This window comes from Opisthocomus hoazin, chromosome 9 (assembly GCF_030867145.1).
Source record: "Opisthocomus hoazin isolate bOpiHoa1 chromosome 9, bOpiHoa1.hap1, whole genome shotgun sequence".
In the NCBI taxonomy this organism is placed as follows: Eukaryota; Metazoa; Chordata; class Aves; order Opisthocomiformes; family Opisthocomidae; genus Opisthocomus; species Opisthocomus hoazin.
This window is the reverse complement of record NC_134422.1, coordinates 23,753,806-23,777,503: the sequence shown is the minus strand read 5'-3', so window position 1 is coordinate 23,777,503 and position 23,698 is coordinate 23,753,806. Positions and strand designations below refer to the sequence as shown.

At 38.7% G+C, this 23,698-nt stretch overlaps 1 protein-coding gene across 1 annotated transcript; it reads right to left on the bottom strand.

Moving 5' to 3' along the window:
* Nucleotides 1-1,857: 1,857 nt before the first annotated feature.
* On the bottom strand, nt 1,858-23,678 carry DCAF17 (DDB1 and CUL4 associated factor 17). Its single transcript, XM_009934120.2, has 14 exons — nt 23,269-23,678; nt 21,902-22,005; nt 20,428-20,518; nt 19,346-19,485; nt 18,504-18,582; nt 18,240-18,329; nt 14,801-14,908; nt 14,171-14,276; nt 10,467-10,609; nt 8,943-9,052; nt 8,458-8,545; nt 6,800-6,883; nt 5,212-5,367; nt 1,858-3,386 (listed from the first exon to the last, which is right to left on the bottom strand). Exons 1-14 carry the CDS (start codon nt 23,413-23,415, stop codon nt 3,198-3,200), a joined length of 1,635 nt encoding a protein of 544 aa, XP_009932422.2. The 5' UTR covers nt 23,416-23,678; the 3' UTR covers nt 1,858-3,197.
* Nucleotides 23,679-23,698: the final 20 nt, after the last annotated feature.

The following is a 23,698-nucleotide window of genomic DNA, read 5'->3' as shown; positions in this document are numbered from 1 at the left end:
TTAGCTGTTCCATCGTGTGGAATAGCTGTCAGTTCCACAAGGAAAAAAAATTTCTTACTAGTGAGTTTTTGTCAGTCTTCAGTTACTGTTAAGTAATATAAATGGTATTTTTCTCAATAACAAGAGGAAAATAAAAGACAAAATGAGAATAAAATGAGCAAGAAACTGTGCTGTTAAAGTAACGGGACATATCCAGGAAAAAAAAATAAACATTTCTTCACACTGAAAATGCAGAAAGTTTGGGTGAAGTTACCTAACCGGGAATGTTGGCAAAAGTAGTTAAGAACCCTCCAGTTCTATGTTTGAAATACATGTTGGAGAATCTTTACTCATGTTAACAGTTCATATATATACATTTTTATATGTATGTATATACCTATATACATATATACTTGTATATAGTGCTAGTGAAAAAAATGGAAGCATGAGCTTTTCAGCTTTGATCTTTTAAAGCATGCACTTGGTCCCGCTGGTTGAGACTGCACGTGATCTGATTACTTGAGGCTTTATCTGTGGACTCTGGAAGCTGAGGCGTGAGCAGTAAGCACCCCGAGACGCACAGCAAGGGAACTCAGAATTTCACACTAGTAGTTCCTTAGTCCAGTTTTTGTAAAACAGAAAACTATCAGCAAATGGGTTTCCTGATCATAAAGCAGTTAGCTACTGCCTATGAGAAGTGAAGAATATTTTTGTCTTCTGTATTTTATTCATCTTCATTTGTGAATTTATAAATGGGAAATAAACTACATTTGAAGAAGTTACTTCTGTTTTTTCAAAGCAATTTTGTTTCTCTTTTCTTGTACTAATGTCACACTTTGGTGCTTGCAGATATAATTATGCTGGGCATGTGCACACGAATATTTTTTCCTCTGTAATGGAAACCACATGAATATCCTCAGAATTTCTCCACTTTAAGAATACTGTTATTCTTCAGTATACTGCATTATTCAGAGTGTGTAAGAGATTTCCAAGTACCTAATTTACATTATGAAAAAGATAACGATAAGTGCTCTAGAATCATCATAAATGGACATCAAACGGTAGGTCTACAGGTCAGATCTATTGTATTTATTCAAATTTCATATCAATTTGATACGGCACAATAGTATAGCCCTGTCAGCAACAGTTACCAAAAAACGCTTACATATAAAATCTCCTGGCAAAGTAAAGTACTACCTTTTTCTGGTGGATGGGTTTTGTTTCAAAATTTAACTTGAAATAAAAGCTGTTGATTCAGGTGTGCTGCCACCAAGCATGCAGGTATTTGTGTTTGGTTCAGATACAGGGTTATTTTTAATAATGTAAAAAACTACTGATTTGTGGTCAGGATTTTCCTTCCGTTCAAACAGAAGTTTATTTTTAGAATTTTCTGGGGCTCTGTATAGGTACAGAAGGCAGCACTTCTGTGCACAGCTGGAAAAGCACAACCTATAAGCATTTAGTGATTCTGCTTCTCTTGTGCATCTCAGCCCATTCATAAGGAGGGTTGGGGATATACTCATAGACATGTTCAGGGCTAGACATTCTGGATTCTCTATTCTTAAATAGCTTTCAAGGTGTTTTAAATTAAGCAGAAACATCTCTCCTGTTTCTGAATTAAAATGTCTATGTGTGACCTTCCAGGATGGAACATCTGCCATTATCTGTAGTGCAGCAACACACTGTGCATTTAAAATGATAGAGTTTCTTACATGAAGCCCACAATCTTCTTCATCAAAGTCTGGGCTGCCTTTTGGTCATTACAAATTGCTGCATTTCTCCAAAGATGGATACTGATGTACAATTGTTGATTTAGCAGAATACCACTGCAAAAGTCTGCAATAACTTAAAAATAACAGTCACTGGAAAGTATAGCAAACTCTTGATGAGCAGTATCTGCACTATTTAATAAACAACAAAGTTTAAATGTCTTGCTCTGGGAGGAATTGCTTTAATAATTCCAGCAGAAATGAGCATAAAATATCAGTATCTGCTTAAGAGTTGGGTCTTCTGCCTACGAGTATAGATTCATATTAATTTTTACCCTCCTATCTTACTGACAGAGTTACTTATATAGTAGCAGACAACGGACAGATGCACTTTCCTGGACATGAAGTGAAAACTTATTGAAGCCTTAGATCTCCCTTTTGTGCTGCTTTTTCTTTACACAATTGCATTTCACTTTTTCTTTTGCCTTACGCTTTTTCTAAAATCTCAGAATAGATAATTTTTATAATGCTTCTAGAGCTCTTCATTGTTGCATCAGCTAGAATGATCCACACTTCATTAGTAAAGGTTGCAGTGAAAAGAAATACTTGGGTTTAGAATTACCAGGCTCATGATAATGGTGGTGGTAGTGAGAAATCAGACGGTGGTCACCCCCCAAGAGCTACTCTCCTGAGCCCATCTCTGGCTTGCACTTGGAAACACTCTTTATCACCTACAGCCTGTGTTTTGTTGTTGTGGGTGTTCTTTAAAATAAAATGAAAGCTTGCATTCTGCGGAATCTGAATATATCACATGGAACTCCCATGCATCAGACAGGCAGCACGCAGTGATCGGGCTGAGCATCTGGTAGCTTTGGCTCAGACTGAACAACTCCTGACCCTTGACACAGGGAGAAGCAAAGAATTGCTTGGGAAATATATAAAAAATATAAAGATAGATATGAAAGGTAGTAAACCCCCATAATTTATTAATACTTCTCTTTATATCAAAACAAACACAATCAGAAAACATGAGTGATTTTATATCTCACACTAAACCAACAGAAGGATTTTGTCTAAGTGGTTTAATGGCAACTCTGCCATTTTTATACTACATATAAGATTTATCCTATACAGTTTTACATACTTTTCTTAATTAAGAGCCTGTATTAAAGTCACAGAGGTAAAACTATGTAAGACAGACTGCAGCAGATAGTAGATGATCAGTAAGTCCACATCTTTGTCCTTCATGTCCAGTATTTCAATCCAATTGCTGAAGAGAAGCAATAAATGCTGCATCTGGCATTAACGATGAACTGGTGAATACATGAAAAGCCATTATGGACTACAGACAAGTGTACAATGTTACAGAGAAAAAAAGAAATAAAACCTCAATGTAGTAGTACAAAATGTTAAGATTAAATCCTGCCTGAAAAACAATAGTTGACTAATTCATACGTATGAAGTCCTTAAATAACATCCAAACCGAAGTCTCTGTAGTTGTTGTTTGTCTTAAATACATTCAAAAATTCTCCCTCCTTTTTTACAAAACACTCTTTCTGTTTTTTCATGGCTTGAACATTCATCATCTTTTGCAGTATCACAGACCATTTGGTAAACGTAACAACTGAACCTCCTGTTAGGCTTCTGTTCTATATGTAATACAAGGTCTTTATCAAAGTAAACTTCATGACTGTAAGTCTGAAATGAGAGAAAAAAAATCGTGATTGCAGTCTCCATTTCCACAACTTGCTAATACCTGTACCATTGTCCTTGAACACTGGTGACCTCCATGATCAGACAGGAATTTTTTGTGGATACACAGACTGCGCTTCCAGACAGGAATCTGGAAGATTCCTTCCAAATAAAGGACAGAATTTTACAACTTTGAGAGGTTTCCCACATGTCTATTTTAGGAATCTAAGTGCAGTTCAGAGCATCTGAGTTAAGAGCCTAAGCTGCCTACGCAGTCAGTGATAAAAGAGGTGTCAAAGTTGGATTCCCACATAAACTTGGACCCTATGAACAGCCCAATCCATCTCACCAAATCACAGAATCACAGAATGTTAGGGGTTGGAAGGGACCTCTGTGGGTCATCTAGTCCAACCCTCCTGTCGAAGCAGGGTCACCTACAGCAGGCTGCACAGGACCTTGTCCAGACGGGTCTTGAATATCTCCAGAGAATGAGACTCCACAGCCTCCCTGGGCAGCCTGTTCCAGGGCTCCGTCACCCTCAGAGGGAAGAAGTTCTTCCTCATGTTCAGACGGAACTTCCTGTGTTTCAGTTTGTGCCCATTGCCCCTTGTCCTGTCGCTGGGCACCACTGAAAAGAGCTTGGCCCCATCCTCCTGACACCCACCCTTCAGATATTTATAAACATTTGTTAGGTCCCCTCGCAGCCTTCTCTTCTTCAGGCTGAACAAGCCCAGCTCCCTCAGCCTCTCCTCGTAGGAGAGATGCTCCAGCCCCCTCATCATCTTTGTAGCCCTCCGCTGGACTCTCTCCAGTAGCTCCTCATCTTTCTTGAACTGGGGAACCCAGAACTGGACACAGTACTCCAGATGGGGCCTCACTAGGGCAGTGTAGAGGGGAAGGAGAACCTCCCTCGTCCTGCTGGCCACACTCCTCCTAATGCATCCCAGGATCCCATTAGCTTTTTTGGCAGCCAGGGCACACTGCTGGCTCATGGTCAACCTGTCGTCCCCCAAGACACCCAGGTCCCTCTCCACAGAGCTGCTCTCCAGCAGGTCCACCCAAAGCCTGTACTGATGCATGGGGTTGTTCCTCCCCAGGTGCAAGACCCTGCACTTGTCCTTGTTGAACCTCATCAGGTTCCTCTCTGCCCAACTTTCTAGCCTGTCCAGGTCACGCTGAATGGCAGCACAGCCTTCTGGTGTTATCTACCACACCTCCCAGTTTGGTGTCATCAGCAAACTTGCTGAGGGTACATTGTAACTCCTCATCCAGGTTGTTGATGAAGAAGTTAAAGACTGGGCCCAGTACTGACCCCTGGGGGACACCACTAGTTACCGGCCTCCAACTAGACTCAGTGCCGCTGATGACAACCCACACACACGGTGAGGTCCATGCTTAATTCTATGCATGAGTAGTTCAAGTTAAGCTAGTGAGACTATCTACAAGTTGTGAAGTTTGGCTGATGTAACTAGCCAGAGGGTGGGTATTCATGTTGATAAATACTTCAGAAATACCTATGGACAACCCCTCCCCCAACAAAAAACCCAAGGGAATCAACGAATAAAAAACATCTTAGTTTAAAATCATGGAGATTTTCAGATAAATGAAGCTGTTACAGTAACAGTGTTGTTCACCCTTGTGAATTTTCAGATCAATTCCACTGTCTGATGGAATACTTACAATTTTTGAGTTACGATTATTACTTTGTACAAATCTCATCCACAACACTTGGCAACACTATTTATGTATCTGCTTCAAATCTGAACAAAAATGGTAGGAGAACAGGCATGGGGAAGAGTTAGCATAAACAAAAGACAGGAATTCTCCTCACCACGTCCCAGGACTCCAGTAATGGAATACTCTTAAGTAGAATCCCGTGTTCATTACAGTGAAAGTCAAGGTGCGCTTTTCCATCAGCTCCTATTTGAGTAACTGCCACAGTGGATAACAAATCCAATTCGTCTTCATAGTCCACGATTTTGAATGTCTTCAGAAAAAAACCAAACCCTCAAGTTTACAAATCAAACGTAAATTCACATGCCCCTCTACCTAAATTGCATAGCTCTTTTTCTTTCAGGTGCAAGCAGAATTGGAAAAATTCTAGTTCTTAAGTATTCTGCTTTGATAAAGAACACTTTGCCAGCCTGACACCTAACAGGCATCTTTCCCAACACAAGCTGTGCGAGGTATTTCAGCAAAATTCCTTAAGATAGAAGAAAGTGATGTTCTGAACAATCCTAATGTGCAAGTATACATATTATATATATCATACAGGAAACAGAAAAAAGTACTTTGAAAGTGACAGAAGAAATATATTCAAGCTCCATGCCCTCTCTTGAAGCAGACATGTTAGAGCCAGTATAGCTTAAAACCACTACTGGTTTTGAGCGGATGGGTATATTAGGGTAATTCCATTCAAATGAACACCTGTATGTTCTGTTCAGAGCTCTCTCGCTCCACAGAATATGTGACAGGGAAGAACTGAGACCAAAAAGTGAAGATTGTGAACTGCCTTAATTGCCTCTGTCTCACTGTCATGACCTGGTAACACACTCTTTAAATTCAAGCCAGTCTTTCTGTTCCATAATGGGAAAATATCTTCTGGAATTACAAATAAAGTGTAACAGCAGGAGAAAAAATAGTGTGCTGACTCTAATGTTTATGTTTGTTTTTTTTTTAAAAAAAGGGACAGAAATAAACTGCAGATCTTAAGGGTTATATTGGACTGTCCCATATTTTTACCATGGAAAAAACTGTTTCCTCAGAAAAAAGAACAGAAACAACTGCCAGAAACTGATGAATTTTAACTGTTGTGCTTATGGCAGATACAGTTCCAGCTCTAGATAGCTAAAAAATACTGTTCATAACTTCTTGAAGACTCACCACCAAGGCACGTGGTGTTTTCACTCTCAAGAAGTCACTTGAAGGAAAAATGTTAAATACCTTATCTTGCAATAAAATCAAAGTAATTGGGAGAGAAAAATATAGTTTAGAGATACTACATCAAAGACAAGAGCAACCTAAAGCAGAGAAAAAAAGAAATATGCTCCTTTCAGTTCATAAAATGCTTTATAAGAAATGTTTAGAGAAGAGTTATGGTTTGTCACATTAACATCTCATTTCTGTGCCAATGAAGTCGCATGGAGTTATGACGGTATCACGGGGCATAAGATCAATCCTTAAGAGACACAGACTATCCAAAGCACAACTATCAACCAAGGAGAAAAGACAACAGACAGGCAGGGGAAATTAAGCAGTTAGAAGTTAAAGAGACAAAGACAGCCACAGAAAAGGAATAAAGAACTCAAAGATGAACACAGCTAATGCTCACAGCCACTGCACCTGAAACAAGAATGACTTCTGGCTAGCTAAACTTCTTGAACAATCCATGAACTGCTCTTACTCGCTACATCAGTTACCTCTTGTTCTGGGTCATCATCCAGCAAGTTAAAACGCTTTTTCACCACTCGACCAGAAGCTGTTACAGTAACAGCATTGTTCACCTTCAGAGAAAAAGAAAAAAGTGGCTCTAGACTTCGGAGCATTTTAGTTTCTTCCTATCTATTTGACAATGTATCCATGTCTTGTCTTTTGCTTTCTGACCTTGTTTTAATCTCTCCAATCTTGTTTTACTCATTAGCTATGCATGGCCCTAGTGCTGCTATCTCTTCTTTAGGAGGGCTCATGAACTCGGTGGCTTTAGTTGAGATATTACTGATGTTTACTCATATTCAGAGATTCTCAGTCCTGTAGAGGTGGTAAAAGTTCTCAGCTACCATAATTTGTAGGACAGAAGTGACCGGAGACAAAATGCTGGAATGAGAATTTGGACAGCTAAGTCACCACCAATTTGTTTCTTAAACTCTTACTTCTAGAAGATGGGGAAAGCAGTATCTTAAACCACCAGAACTTCTTCCCCTGGACTTCATTAACACCAGAAACATTAAAAACTGGGGTATCGGTGTCTTAATGGAAGTCAAAAGGGAAAGGCACAGCAGACAGGATTAGAACTCATATTTCCTTGCTCTTACTGCAACAGAAGCGATCTAAACAAACCCTAAAAAAAAAAAAAAAAAAGTATGGCAAGTCATTAGATGACAAAGCTTATCCTTTCTGAATTCAATGGAAGTTTTATTCCTGAGTTAGTGTATATTTTTAATACACAAACTTTTTTTCTGCAGAAGCTTCAAAATCAGCATCACTGATTTCCACGGACTTTACAGTACTCATAAACCATAAAAATTTACTTTTATGCAAGATGTAACTTTGTATGCTGGAGCAAAATGACAGTTCCAGACACTACCAAAAAACTTTCTTTACGAGTGTGCTCTTCAATCTTTTTGTCATTTAGATTGTCTTTGTGATTTTCTATCACAAAAGACTTCATGAAACAACTAAGGTAATTTAACAGCTCATTTCTACCAGGAGGTTTAGATCATCCCCTTGCCACTTGGTTCTACCTTTCCACACTCTTCTGACCCACTAATGATTCAGTTCTGCTCTGTTCCAGCTCAGCTCACCAAGCAAGCAGAAGAGTACTCACCTCTTCTGCTGGGTTATTATTCTGTTATTTTAGTGTACTGATTTGGCTCACACCAAGGGTTAGATGAATGCCAAACCTGTCACAAGGCAGTGACAGATTTGTATGGCCAGGAAAAGAAACAGACTTTTGGAAGCAAAATATTGTCTTGACTTACCTCTACGTTATGACAGTCTTGAAACATTTCTTGCATTTGTATGATCAACTTACCTGAGCATCAGAGATGCACACAATTATCACCTGGTGGCACCTTTTTTTGAAGGAAATCTGTCACCATCTTTTGTTTTATATCAGTGATACATGGTTATACTGCACACCATAAAGAATGCTGAAAACTAAAGAAAAGACTGGAGGTTTCAGAAAGCTATCCTGAAAGTGTTACTGTTTTCAAAATTTTTTTTCATACAGCTTAAAGTCCAATGAAGACACAGAATGTCTTTCAATAAACTTTGAATTAAACACAGTGATTATTCACATATGCAAAACCCCTGTGTATTGCTCAGAATCATACATTGTGATCTCGGACACTAAACTCACACAGTTTTCCCTGTTGGCCACAATTGTAAAATCTTCTGCAATCTCCATTTGATCTGTATTATTTTTAAATTCCTTAAGCTTCAAGACTCTACAAGAGAAAGAAAAATTGTAAAATAAGTCATGTATTATAATAAACCACACTTCTGTATTTACAATTGTAAAAAATCAGGTATATTAAAATATCAGAAATAACTGAAATTGAAATTTTATTTTTGTAATTTTGTTTATCTGTGAAATTTTAACACAGTGGTCCTTGAACATTTTTCATATCAAAATCCAGTGCTGCCTGCTAGTGCCCACATTCATCATATAGAAATCTGCAGATGTTTCTACCAGAACCTCTGATTCTGACAAATTAATAAATTTTGCAGTTTCTTAGGGCTTAATGAGTGTTTTGGACTGCAAAGTGTCAAACTACTGAATTTATGCAGTTATGCAAATTTTTCTCTAATGAAAGTAAGATTTGAGAAAAAAAAGGCTCATACTTTATCAAATTTGGTCCCACGTGGATTATTCTACCTGACATATCTGGATGGAAATATATCCAATCAGGTTCCAGTGAACAGCACTTCATATCCTGTATGCCATTTTTTGCCTGAAGAAGGAAGGGAAAGCTTAGAATAGTAGTATTTTGAAAGTCTTACTTTCAAAGTGAGAACTCTCAAATACTGAGCTCCTCTCCACATACCTCTGAAGGTTTTTAAGTATTGCTCCTAATCATGACCAGAAAGGATGGCAGTGGAACAATAATAATAATAATTAATAAAGAAAAAGACTCAATTCTGATTCTCAAGATGCTGCATGGAACACTTTCAACTTTTAAAATATGCAATGAGCAATAACCTTGTACCACAGCTATACATGGTCCTACCTCTCCTGAAACTAAGCAAAGTGAAGATTTAGCCTGCACTCTGCAAACACTTCAGCAATTCCAGCAATTTGAGTGTCAAAGACATGAGATGTGTGAAGACATGAGAAAAGCATTAGCACAATGTTTGACTTGAGCTTCAAACCTCAGGGTCAGCCTCTTTTGTGCAAATACACATGTGGAGCGTGTAAGCCTGCGATAGCTTGTGATTTCAGCTGCAAGCTGGTCAAAATCTCAGGATTTTGGCAGTGGGTTTTTGTTGTTAAATTTCGCTGACCCTGATCATTCAAATTTTCAAATGTATGAACACGTAGAAATACTAGGTGAGAAAGGACTGTACAGGTCCCTTTGAATCAAAATTGATCTTCAGCTATGGTTGTGAATGATCTGTTTTGAAAATAAGAGATAGGAGGGGGATCATTGATTTGATCAGGCTAGTAAAAGACCAGGACATTTACAGATGAGAAGTTTTTCTAAAGAAGAACCCTAAACTAACAGGCCTAGAAGCTGCTTGTATTACAGAAATATCTTCAGGTCAAATCCAGATCCAAAAGAAAAGCTGAGACAGAGAGGTCACGCAAAAGAATATATGATGAATATATTACAAAATAAATGGAATGCTGGAATAAACTGAGCAATAAAATCTTTCTAGGGAGGGGGAGGGATTAAACAGAGTAATAAAATATTTCTAGGGAGAGAGAGAGAGGGTACAAATCAGGGATAAACTACAAACATTACGGAAACTTATTCTGCAATTTCTTAAAACTTAAAATGTTTCTTCAGTCACGCCATTTGGTAGGCTGACTAGTCAGAAGCGCGTTAAGATGCTACCATGCAAGGAATCAGGTAATGAGATTCTGCTTGAGCCTTCACTTTTAAGCCAAGAATACAGTGCTGTGTAGCACTGACAGTGCTATGATTATATTGGAATGAAGGAAATATCAGAAGCAGTACTAATTCAGAAGAAAACATTTTATATGTGACTCCACTGGGCAGCAGATAGAACACTGTGGGGTGATCCCTGTGAGAGCACCACACTGGAAAACAACAGTATTGTTACCTCAAGGACTACTCAGAAGAAGAGATGAAGACAAATGTGATACACACTCATTTCAGAGAAGCTGCTATCTGAATATATTACCAAAGCATTGTCTTTCAGAGAACAAATATGGAAGACTCCTTTATGCTTTTTCTTGTTAGGTGTGATGATATAATGCCAAGGGTAACCTCCAATTTGAAATGTATTCTCCAGAGAAGATGCTTCAAATAGCAAAGGTGGGGTATCTGCAAATATTCGGTAATGTTAACACCATTAGTAGCAGAACAATCATAATTCCATTGTTCCTTACAATTCTAAATTCCACTAAAGCTATTAATTCTTCAGAACTTTTGAAGACTGGTGGCAATACATTGGCTGTGATCTTTTCTCTAGCACCAGCTATGCTACCTCTCCTAGCATCCAGGCACGCATCTGCAGTTCCCTGTGGAAGGTTACTGCCTTCTCAGACCTTCACACTGAACTGGTCTTCTGATACCTTTGACTTACTTCATTCCAAATGATCTGGATAAGCAAAGGCGTAGCAAACAATTAAAATTAATCCAGCTCATCTGAATGAGAGAGGACATACACATAAACAGATCAAAAAGCATATTAAAAGGGTCACTATGTCTTGGGAAAAATAATGATAAATAGCTGGAAACAGACTAACAGCGGCAATCTCACATAACAGAATTAAATGCAGAAGGATACCCGAATCTGAATATTCCTTCAAATTTTGCATAATACAACAAAATAGCATGGACCACAATGAATGCAATCTGTAGCTAATAATAAAAACTGAGGAATTTTTGTAATTAATGGCAAAAGATATCTAGTCTTCCCTTCAGTTCAGTTGGGAGAAATTACAGAGATGTAATATGCCATTCTTACAAGTCTTCTGGGTACCAAATGAGAGAAGCATCTTTGGACTGCACGGAGCTTTACAACTTCTACCAACTAGCTAAACAAAACCAATTTCTACAGCTGCTATAACTGAATCAATTTTAGATTGAAGATCCGTTCTTTCTAACAGTACAGAGAAGTGCTGGGAAAAAAAATTGAAAAAATGTAGAAAAAATCTGCAATTACAGGGGGCATTTAAACAGGCAGAATATAAATACCCAAGCTGAATTACTGTGAGGAGAACAAGGTTCTTATCTGTACTTTCATGTCCCAAAGGTCTCCTCCAAATTTTGAGTTGTTCTTGCCCTGCTTAGTGTAGATAATTATCCAGATCCTAGCCAATGGTACTAAGATGTTACATGACATCAGAAATTATGTTTACATAGTGCTTCTCTCTTTTTCCTTCACTCACGTTGCCAACAACTTAGCCATTTAGACTGAAAGGAATTAGCTCACTGCCCATGGAAATGAAGTCTTTCCTGAGCTGGAAAGTGGCTGTCTTTTGGACTAACACATAGTAAATGGGAGATCCTGTGCAAGATGTAACAAAGTATATGTTATAAAAAACAAAGCATCTGCTGAAAATGTAGAGAATGTGGAAGACAGAGGCATGAGCAGAGGACCTACTGATACTAAAATCTGTCAGAAAATGAAAAATGAGTCAAGAAAATTTGTTAACATTTTACCCTACTTTTTCTTTGTAAATAAAGCATACATAGCAAGGCCCCTCCATGGCAGATGGACTAAATGATAGACTTAAACGCATTTCAATAATATATCAATCCTAAACCATACAGACTGCTGATAAAATATGCCTTTCTTTTTACATTTATTTGGCAAAGATTTGCAAGATCATAGCCACCTAAACCACTGCGACAGTGTGACTCTGCTGCCTCAACTCCCTCTTTCCTGCTGTTTGTCACTTGCACTCGTTGCTCAATACCTCCTGTTCTCATTGTTTATAAGTCCTTTCCCTAGCATTGCCAGTTTTCAGTCTCCAGCTGAGCTTCTTTATTCACTTCCTTAAAACTCTCCAGCCTCATCGAAACACAAAGCCATAAAGTTGTTCCTGGCAGCATTAATAAGTATTTCTTCTAAATGTAAAAAAAAAAAACCACACCCCAAAAATCAGCAAACTATCTTCCTTTTTTTTTTTTTTTTTAAATTAAATTACTGTATTCTCTAATAATAAATCAAGCTACAGTTTTTAGTTCTGGACCTTTCAGAAAGTGACATGATGAAGACTTATAGGTATCTCTCCATTCCTTCCACTGTGACCAAAATCAAATTCCTTACCAGTCAATAGCTGTAAATGACGTGGTAGGTACATGGTAGCCTACAAGTTTTGATCTCTACACACTTCCTCTTGGGTACCTAACGCACCATAAAACCAGCACCGTAATAACTGCCATCCCTTCAAGCAATTTCTGTAGGGAGGCTAGGACTAAATAAGCAGGGAAACTACACATAGTTAAATTATAGTAAATACAAGCTTAAATTCTGAAACTGTTAAAATCTCACTCACTGAAGCATTACATTACATTGAGCAGTCAGTCGGCCATCTCATTCTCAAAAGAAAACAGCTCAAAAACCACAGGAATGCAACTGTCTGCAAAAAGCAGCCATGGCAAATGTCTGTCATGAGTTCAAAACTTCCTAACCGCAAATTCTTGAGTATGATTCAAGATCAAAAATGTTCTCTCCAGTACATTGGTTTTAAATCTCAAAACGTAAAACTACAATGATATATAAGACATGAGAACAAATTTGGTATAGGCTTCCTATTAAAGGTCCCACAGCATGTTTTCCACAGGGCCCCTAACATTAAATTGTGCTTTTGCAGGCTGAAACAGAGAGGAAATTGAGGACAAATTTCCCTTTGCAGAACCTGAGACATCCATTATAGCAGCTTATCACTTTGTTTTGGTAAAGCATTACATTATAACTCAAAGCCTTCACTATGTAAGTCTGTATTTTACCTTTGTGTATTTCCTCAGGTTTATGTAAATCTGGTTTGATTTGCCTGTTATTATCTGACACTGTTTGCAAACATAAAGATCAAAAGCACTTTTTATGTGGACAGTCACCTGTAAAAACCATTTAACACAGAAACATTCAAAATTAAAGAAATAAAAACGTGCATTATTTGATATTGGTGAAACCTACTATTTTTTTTTTTTTTTGGAAGTGCCTCAAGAGTGAACTTGCGAGAATGCATTTTTAAAGTAAAAAAAAAAGTTTCAAAGAATGTCTCGGGCTTTGGTCATTCATTAAGATTCTTAGCAACAAATTCTAATCTCAAATGCACCCACAGAAATAATAGTTTTGTTTCAGAGAAATTAAAGTCATTACATAAGGCAGAACATTCATAAGTTAATGATTTGAGGCATAAGAATTCTTTTTAATAGATAATTTGTTCTCTCCTCAGAAATTAATTTTATTGAAACTGGCACATTTCTAACAATTTAGAATTATCAAATGGAACTCAGACAAATTGTATGCTGTCTCCTTGAATTCCCTCTGCAAGCTATAGATTAAACATTCTCATATCTTTTGCTTACATACTGTATACTGTTTCACGATGTCACTAACAGCTGTCCTAGCCATTGCTCTTTCCCAAGAGCAGCTGTGTCTCAGAAATAAGGAAGGGGTTTCCACTTCATGCACTGCTATGAAGTTTTTCAAATAGCTTAGGTGCTGTACTAGTTTTCTAGGTAAGTCCTATGTAATTAATTCTTGTAACTAGAAGTAAAGCAAAGCACATTTTTACTATATTGTAAAGCAAGAAATGTATCTACAGCACAATACGAGTACAGTAATTTTAATGTTTTTTCTTGGTGCGAAGTAAGTCATAATTAATCCATAAAAGCCACTAGCCAATATAATATAAATATAATAAATACCTGTTATTTTAATGTTACATGGAAGACCAAATGGATACTTTCCTACAACTCCCACTTGACCTCTCCAGTTGAATTCATGTCCCAAATCAAAAGGCTGCTCCATGAACTAAAATAACACAGAACAATTTAGCTTTATTGATGCATATTTACTTGCTGTTTAGTTTACTGCTCTGTTACTACTGCATTCATTAGGTTATTAGATACTGGTTGAAGTCTTATTTTTTAATTAATGTTCAATTTTTGATTGGAATAATATAAACTCAAAAGTTTCACTGCAGTTCCGTTTCAGGTCAAACAATCTTCCATGCCCATCAGTTTGTAGCCTTAATGCTCTAATTGCAGACTAGATGTGTAAAGAAGAGCACACCCTGGTCTAGCATTTACCTAGCTCCTCTCTGTATGCACTTTAGTGCCTGTCTGACCCTGTATCTCTTGTCTTGCCACCTGTAACTGCTGTGGGTAGAATTTTCTGATAGTGTAATCATTTGCATCTTCCGACTGTAAACAGATTTAGGCAAGAACACTATCCTTTGACCCATTCCCCATGTACCTGTGTGGCATTACATGAATATTTATGATTTGTTGCCCCAAAATACCATCGACTGCATGAAAAATTTTGTATTTCATTACCTGTTCCAAGATGGCCTGGAAGTTATAGAGCCTGACTAGACCCATGCTGTACATTACAATCAGGATTCCATTAGAAACAGCAACATCTGTCACACTATTACCAAATATCTGGAAAAAAAAAGGAAGAGAAAAATATTCTACTAGGGAAGAAATAATTGAGAGACAATGCGAAATACTGACATTATGTCCTTAATTTTGCGATTGCTTTAATGTTTTATTCTCACCAAACCCTACGATCAGTGTTTTAGTTCATGAAATTTTCTGTAACTCATCTGTTTTGCTGCAGTGACACCTGAAGTTAGATTAGTCATATTTTGCAAGCAGATCCATTCTCTAATCAAATTCTCAGTATATCTTCATATCGTGTTACCCAGTTATTATCATACATGAATAGATTATATTACCCAGCATCCCACAGGAATGTTAGCAAAGCTAACAACTCAATCTAAAAGTACTGATTTCAGATCTTCTGTTCTTTCCTCATCACCAGGGTAAAATACTAGTCTAATCACAGCTCTATGACTGTGTACAGCTGTACTAAAACTACATTATCCAGCTGTCGCAGAGTACAGGATCCTCTCTGAATCCAAATTAGACACATACACAAGAAGCTGACTTACCCCTTTCAATAATTATGCAGTATTCATTTGTGCCACTGCTTAACACATCTCCACTGAGAAAAACCCAACAAACTAATTTTTAATATTTAATGAGTCACAACATATGAAGTTTGTAATTTTTTTTAAAAAGATATGCTTGGAAATACAGAGTTTTCACTTCTTTAAACTGAATCAGTATGTGAAAAAGCAATTAAAATGGGGTTAAAACAGGCTTAAAAACAATTAAAAAAAAAACAAAACCCAAAAAGCTGCAATACTCCTATATCTTAACACTATCAACACTATTATGATCCTGTGATCAGTTTGGTCCCAAAAGATACATTCACTCCGGAGACCTTGCCTTTTACTTAGTCTTATGGCTCTTTCTCAATACATTTGTTAGCTGAGGTCCCAGTGTCTTCCAGACACAAACTCTTAATAGTCTTCCAACCCTAAACTCTCCTTTCTATCCCTGAGACCTTTGCTCGTCTGAACTCAGAATTTGTCGTGGTGTACCATCTCAGTAAAGCTGATGCACTAGGTGCATTCTGCAGTCTTGAACAGTAACCCTAATCCTAACTCTAACAGTTACTAACGCCACTGGCTGCGCATTGCATTCACTGGTTGCTTCCTCTGTTGGGAGTATTCTCAAATCCCAAATTCTGCCCTGACGTTATTCCTAGCTGTAACAATTACTCTGACGAGTACTCAGTACAGGCCAACTGAAGAAGTAGTCTCTTAGATGTTTCACCTCCTATGACCATCTAGATAGATGTCATCTATCTGGATTTTTTTAAAGCCTTTGACACGGTCCCCCACAACATCCTTCTCTCTAAATTGGAGAGCCATGGATTTGATGGGTGGACCGTTCGGTGGATAAGGAATTGGTTGGATGGTCACAGCCAAAGGGTAGTGGTCAATGGCTCAATGTCCAGATGGAGACCAGTGACGAGTGGAGTCCCTCAGCGGTCTGTACTGGGACCGGTGCTGTTCAATATATTCATCAATGACATGGACAACAACATCGAGTGTACCCTCAGCAAGTTTGCAGATGACACCAAGCTGAGTCGTACGGTCGAGACACCAGAAGGACGGGATGCCATCCAGAGGGACCTGGACAAGCTGGAGAGGTGGGCCTGTGTGAATCTCATGAGGCTCAACAAGGCCAAGTGCAAGGTCCTACACCTGGGTCGGGGTAATCCCCAGTATCAGTACAGGCTGGGGGATTGAAAGGATCGAGAGCAGCTCTGCTGAGAGGGACTTGGGGGTACTGATAGACGAAAGGCTGGACATGAGCCGGCAACGTACGCTGGCAGCCCAGAAGGCCAACCGTGTCCTGGGCTGCATCACGAGAAGCGTGGCCAGCAGGTCGAGAGAGGTGATTCTGCCCCTCTACTCTGCTCTGGTGAGACCTCACCTGGAGTACTGTGTTCAGCTCTGGAGCCCTCAGCACAAGAAGGACATGGAACTGTTGGAGCGGGTCCAAAGGAGGGCTACAAAAATGATCCGAGGGCTGGAGCACCTCTCCTATGAGGACAGGCTGAGAGAGTTGGGCTTGTTCAGCCTGGAGAAGAGAAGGCTGCGGGGAGACCTGATTGCAGCATTTCAGTACTTAAAGGGAGCCTATAAGAAAGATGGGGACAATCTTTTTAGTAGAGACAGCAGTGACAGGACGAGGGGTAATGGTTTTAAACTAAAACGGGGTAGGTTTAGGCTGGATATAAGGAAGAAATTCTTTACAATGAGGGTTGTGAAACACTGGAACGGGTTGCCCAGAGAGGTAGTGGAGGTCCCATCCCTGGAAACATTCAAGACCAGGTTGGACAGGGCTGTGAGCAACCTGATCTAGTTAGTGGTGTCCCTGCTCGCTGCGGGGGGGTTGGACTAGATGACCTCTAGGGGTCCCTTCCAACCCAAAACTTTGTATGATTCTATGATTCTATGACCATGATGAATCTGGCATGCCATTCCTAACCAGATTGAGAATACCTTTGACACTGCTAACGTCTTTTCCAGTCCTAAATACTTATTTTGAACAGAACAATACACAATGCCCCTAAACTTTCACGGGCCCAAATAAAAAATGTTTAACCCCACTCCTTCACTGGCAAGCCCAATCTCAGTAACAGCTTCAATCCAACCCAGCACCAGCTAAAATCCACTAAGAGCTCTGGACCCCAAATGAGCCTGTAGCTCACAGAGCTTTGGAGTTTGCCTGTTTGTACTATTCCAATTACAAATTGTATTGAGAGCTCTCTTGACTTAAAACATACACGTTTTTTCACCACAACAGTAAAACTTGCCATCTGGCTTGAGGTTTCCTAATAAATATATGCCCTTGCAGGTCACAAACTGACCTCAGAAAGGTTGCTTGCTCTTGACTAACAAAGCAAGCCACGTATTTACATATCGCCATCCAACATCAATGATAATACCAGTTTGAAACATTTGTAACTGCATATAGAATTCATAGACTATTACTAGAAGTGGGTCACAGGCACATGTATCCTTCTTTAAAGAGGTGAAAAGAAGCCTACAAACACTTTTGGATTTCCTAATCCTTATGACTGCTATAAGTAAAGGCTAAAGTTCGTCTATATCAAAGAGTAACCCAATAGCAGAATGCATTTGCATTTTCTCTTCTGGTCATCTGAATTAAGAATCTTTCCCCCCGAATGCCCCAATTGCGCACAAGAACAACATAACTGCTAATTAATTTTTCAGGGCACTGTGCTTTTACAAGCTGTAAGCATGACTTCTGAAATTCTGGCACTATTGCCTAAACTATACCTCTCGTACAACTACAGTACAGATCATGATTAACAGAGGAATTAACTTACCTTTTTGTTTATTTCTAGCATTCCAATGAATGAAAGAGGCAAGACTTGGAATACAGCAAGATAGAACAATACAGACTGTTGGATACCTGCCTGTGAAGGAACAATACTGAATATAGTTACTATACTTAAGGCATTTGTTAATGGTAGGACACTTTCATCTTCTACAATAATAACAAAGCATAATGTATCAACCTGTGTCCTTGTAAATTTTTTTGATCAATTTTCTAAAAAGTTAAGAATGACAGAGTTTTTCAACAAACTTACCTGCCGTGCTGCTGCAGGGAGCTTATTCTGAGCTGACTTTACAACCATTACCTCTTGAGGAGTATCCCAGCTCAGATACCTATTTGTGACAAGAAAGGCCTATCTTATTAAAAATAAATACATTATTTCACATAAAATGTAATCTACAATAACTAGGCAAATCTTTGTGTCCAGGCAAACTGTTCAGTATCTGATTTGGGAGAGGTGCCTGAGGTGTTTGCTGTTTGCAATAATACAAAACCCATAGAACTAGGAATGGCTTATTTCATACAGGACTGCAAGAAAAATTCTGAAAGTATGAACATTCACTATCTTCATTTTTCTTCTTCCCTTCACAAATCACTGCTTTCTTATGCTTCAGCCTGAAGGAAATAATTTCTTCTGAGAACTGAAAAGATGCGGTTTATCAGAAGCAGTAACTGCTCTGCTTTTAAAGAGCAAAATGGCTAACTGATGGAAAAGAATGCTTGCAAGTTAACAATGGCTTAAACTGTAAATGTGTTTTTCTTATGTTTTATGAAGTTTGTTTTACAGCTCTTAAAGATCCTCTCCTGGTATGTTGCTATTGCAATGTTAAAGGCTGTAAAATTGCCTGAAAAAAAACAATACCAGCCTAGTTTTTGTGGCATTTGTGGAACTTGATACCAAATTTGAGACCATAATAATTAAGCTGCTGAAATTCTTCTATAGAAAACAGCATGCAGGAACAGTACTCCAGGTAATGTGCTAGACTAACAAACTTGAAGTCAGCCATAGGATAGTACTAAAATAAACATGATTCCCTTTCCCCGGTATAGTACTAATGATTGTTAATTATATAAAGCCTGGTCAATGTTTAATACCTGAATTTGCAACAGGAACCGGCAAGGTATATTTTTTCCAGTATTTCTCCACTATCAGCAGAGAGACGTAGAAGCCAGTTCTGCACTGTCAAGACTATCAGAGAAGATTTATAGTCTGATGGACTTGGCAGCATTTCCCCCTACATTAACAAAAGGTTATCAGAAAAAAAGCTTGTACCAGGAGGATACATGACATTTTGACACAGCAACAAGAAAACAAAAGTTAATAAACATGCCTCGAAAACTAAAGGTGGAAAGCTGCCTGCTAATCACAGCAGGATCTCTAAGCTCATGTCTGTGCCAGTCACTTGATCATCACATAAATAATCTGTTGTCACACATTTTGCAAGGCAGTTACCTTTTCCTAGGAAAGACACCTTTTAAAACTTCCTTGCCTTGCAAAAATGAAGCGTAACTGCTTATCGATCTAATTGAAACCAGTCTTGAAGAGACAATTGTTTAAGTATTGCAGAATAAGACATTCAGTGGTAACTCTGCAGTAACTGCTAAGAATGGTATTCACACTGCTTTATTTTTAGGCACCTCAAGGACAGGGCTAATATTCCTAAGGTCTGTGGATACTGGATGAGAGAAAAACTCCTCAGGGAGGTGGGAAATGAAATAATCTATTAGCTAGAAACAGCAGAACAGCTTTTGGGCAGAGTTGCTTTAATGGGTCTTCAGTTTATCTGCCTTTTTTTTTTTCTATGTTAACAGATCTGGTTAAAAACTAAAACTCCCACCTACTGCCCTTGCTAATTAAAAAATAAAGAAAAAATTAAACAGAATTTATGTTGTAAGGAATTACAGTTAGTTGCATAAGCATAAAGGCACTGTTTTTAAAATCTTCCACGAAAGCTCACAAACAAGCTTTTGAATGTGCTGTTGAGAAATTCAGAGAAGTATACCTCTAAATGGTCAGTCAAAATAAATAAGCACATTGCAAACCTTAAATGACCTAACTCCATAAAAACAATGAGAAAATAATTTGCAGGGAAAGAACACTCTGTTCTAAATATCTTTCAATGAAAGATACTAATTTGTTTTTTTGCACAACAATGCTCTAGTAAAAAGTATCTTACCAGTGGGCATTCCAATAATAAAGCATCTTCTATTTTTTCTGACTTAGAACACTTTGGCTTTTCATAAAGTATTCTTGGCTCTTGTGCAATGCTGGAGGAAAATGATCGCTAATTATTAGTCTACTTTATAAACGACTTTCTATCAACAAGTCATTTCATACAATTTTATAAATCCTGCCTCCTCTTTAAACAGGTCAGAAATCTAAACATCTTATTTTGTTTTGTAAATATAACCTGAAGTCGATCTCAAAATAAGGCCTAATAAACAGTAGTTAGTATAACGTAGTATTTAAAAGCTGACCTTCCCTATATTTCGTGGTTTGGTGTTGTGGGCTTTTGTGTTTTGGTGTTTTCTAATTAAATAACAAACTTAATAGTAACATTCTTACTTTAATGATGTACATTAAAAACAAAGCACATTCCAGAAATTATCATCCTGGAACCCTCCTCTCAAGCTCTTCCAGTGTTGCCTTTCATAATATAAAGGCGTGGCATTGTGTACAGGTATTTAAAAAAAACCAAACCAAAAAAAAAACAACCACCAAAGAAAACTACTACTAGAATAAAAGCTTTGTACTGTGCAGAGTTTTCCCCTCAGGGAGAGGATGAGACAAAGGTAAACTGAAAAGATGTTAGAAAGGTTAACCCAGTACTGAAAAGCATTCAGACAATGTAGCAATAAAATGCTGCTAAGCAGATTTAGATCTTTGCTCTAAGTGATAGATTAATTTAATTAACTCTCAGTGGTTTACAGAGTAAACTGACAGAGTAATTCGTCTTTTGTGTATCACACTGTCTCAAAACTGTTCCCACCACAACTGACTCAGCAACGCAGCTCTCCAAGTCCCTGCTACCTCCTTCACCAGAGGGCAAGGACGGGTGTACACTGGACTTCCCGTCCTTCACCCTGCCCTGTCCTGCCTTCCAAACTGTGCCTCTGCAGCTGGGCACGGAACAGCAGAGCAGCACATCAGACCAGAGAACTGACCTGCGAAATACATTAACAAAAACCAGCAAGTACTCCACACGCTGTACTTTTACATGAACAATGATTTATTTCCTTAATGCAGAATTCACATAGTACCGAGCTTGTTACATAGGCTGATCTTGTGACACATTCTTTAGCGCACTGCTAGTTACCAGATCACAAAGAACTACTGTCCATTTGGCTTTTTAGTGCAAAATTATAAAATGGTGATAACATTCCACTCCTATTCCAGTGCTCTGAAAGCTGAAGTTATACAGCACCAGTAAGATCAGACTTCCTTTCACCAAAGCAGGTGTCGCATTAAGACACAATGATATCCAAGTGTAATTTAACAAAGATTTATGCACCTGGTTATTTTTTGTTCCTAAGTAAATTCCACTCAATTCACAGGGGCTACTTGAATCAGTAAAGTTACTGACATGTCTAAAACAGAATCACAGTGTTAAAACTGTAAGTCAGAGTAACTTTTAATTGTAAATTTATTACCTGCTAATACAGCACTGGTAATTATCTAAGTAAATTCTTCCTCTTTCATACGCAATAGGAGATGCAGAATGAGTTGTCCAAACATTCTTGAATTTAGTACTTTCCTGAAACAGACAGTGATTGTAACAGTGATGGCTTTTGTAACAAACCTGGCTTTTGGAAAATATTTCATTTGGCTCCTGCAGCTTAATAACTTACTTAAATTGAACCTTTGCTGTTGAATACATAAAGGAAAATCTTGTGGGTTTTTTTTTGAACCAAATTAAAGAACTTTTTTTAGGGAAATTTTGTCTTTTTTAAAAACCAAATTAAAAGATTTTTTTATGAGCTATTATGGGCAGTGTGAGTAATGAATATTTTGTCATTAACTTGCCTGCACTAAAATTAAAAGTGGCAACTAAACTTTAACGGCAACTTTTAAAATCAAGGACAAAAATCCCCGGAGTGTAAATATGCACATAACTCTTTTATATGTAATTAACTGAATTTACTGAACATTTGACTCCATTTTGCTGTTGGTGTTTTGTATGAAAGGTAGAAAAATATGTTTACAGTTATTTGCAAAAAGTGCCTAAAATGTTAATAGGATGAACTCCTCACATAGTTTCTTGCATGCATTAGAGACACCAGGAGCTCTATACCATCAACAAAGGTTTCAGTCTTACAAAAAAAAAAAAAAAAAAAGTGTAACTCAGATGTACTCATTTTTATTTCAATAAACTTTGCATGCCCATTGATCTGGTTGCATAAGTGGACACTTTAGCTGACTTCCAACAAATATACTTTCAGTATAACACAATTACCAATTCACTTCCATGTATTCACTTTCAATGTATTTCTATTAACTACAGCATGAGAGCAGTAATCATTTTGATTAAAAAAATCAAGTTCGCTTTAGTCTGTAATTGGCTTAATTCCTACTTTTTCTGTAACATAAATTTCACTGAGACATTAGGGGTATGTCTACCTGAAGACCTCTGCTCATTATTTTTGTTGTGAGACCTCCATTCAAATTTAACATCGATGCTCCTTAAAATACTATGAATTTAATATTGGTATTAAATATTGAGCCATCTTAGGGGAAGAAATAAGTGATATAAAATCTCATAAAAGGCTATTTCTAACGCGATTATGAGATTTACAAGTGCTTCTGCAGTTTTTCCACAGCACAGTCCTCTGCATTTCTAGGTCTGAGCCTCATAAAATAAATATAACCATTTCCAACTCTCTTCAGCAAAACCGCAGCTTTTTTCTCCCCCAGCTTGTTTGCCGGCGTGAGCAGGGACTCCTCAACGCCCTGCGGCTCAGGCCGCCGCGGCTGAAGGCCCGTCCACGCAGGGTGCAGCCGGCGCCGGGCGCGCCATTACCTGACAGATTATTCTTCTGAGGAGACCCAGGTTCTTCCTCTGGGCGACACCAGCATCTCTGGCATAAAACCCGCGGGCCCTGCGGGCGAGAAGCCGGCAGACGTTGTCAGCTCCGGCCGCCCGGGAGGCGGCTGCCTGCGGGCACATCCCTGGGCCTGGGGGCAGCCTCGCCTTTCCGCCCGCTCCTGGCTCGCTCCCGGCGGGGCGAGCGGCCTTACAGGGCCCGGGCCCGCGCCGGATTTCTCTCGCCCCCCCCCCCGCCCTGCTCGACGAGAGGCGAAGCGGGAAAAGGCCCGGGCGGCGCCTTCCTCTCCGACTCCAGGGAGAGGCAAACCGAGGCCTTCCGAGGGCGCTCCGCCACGCCGTCCCGGGGCAGGGTGAGGCCGGACCACCGCCCCGCCGCGCCCGGGCACCCACCCGGCCGGCTACG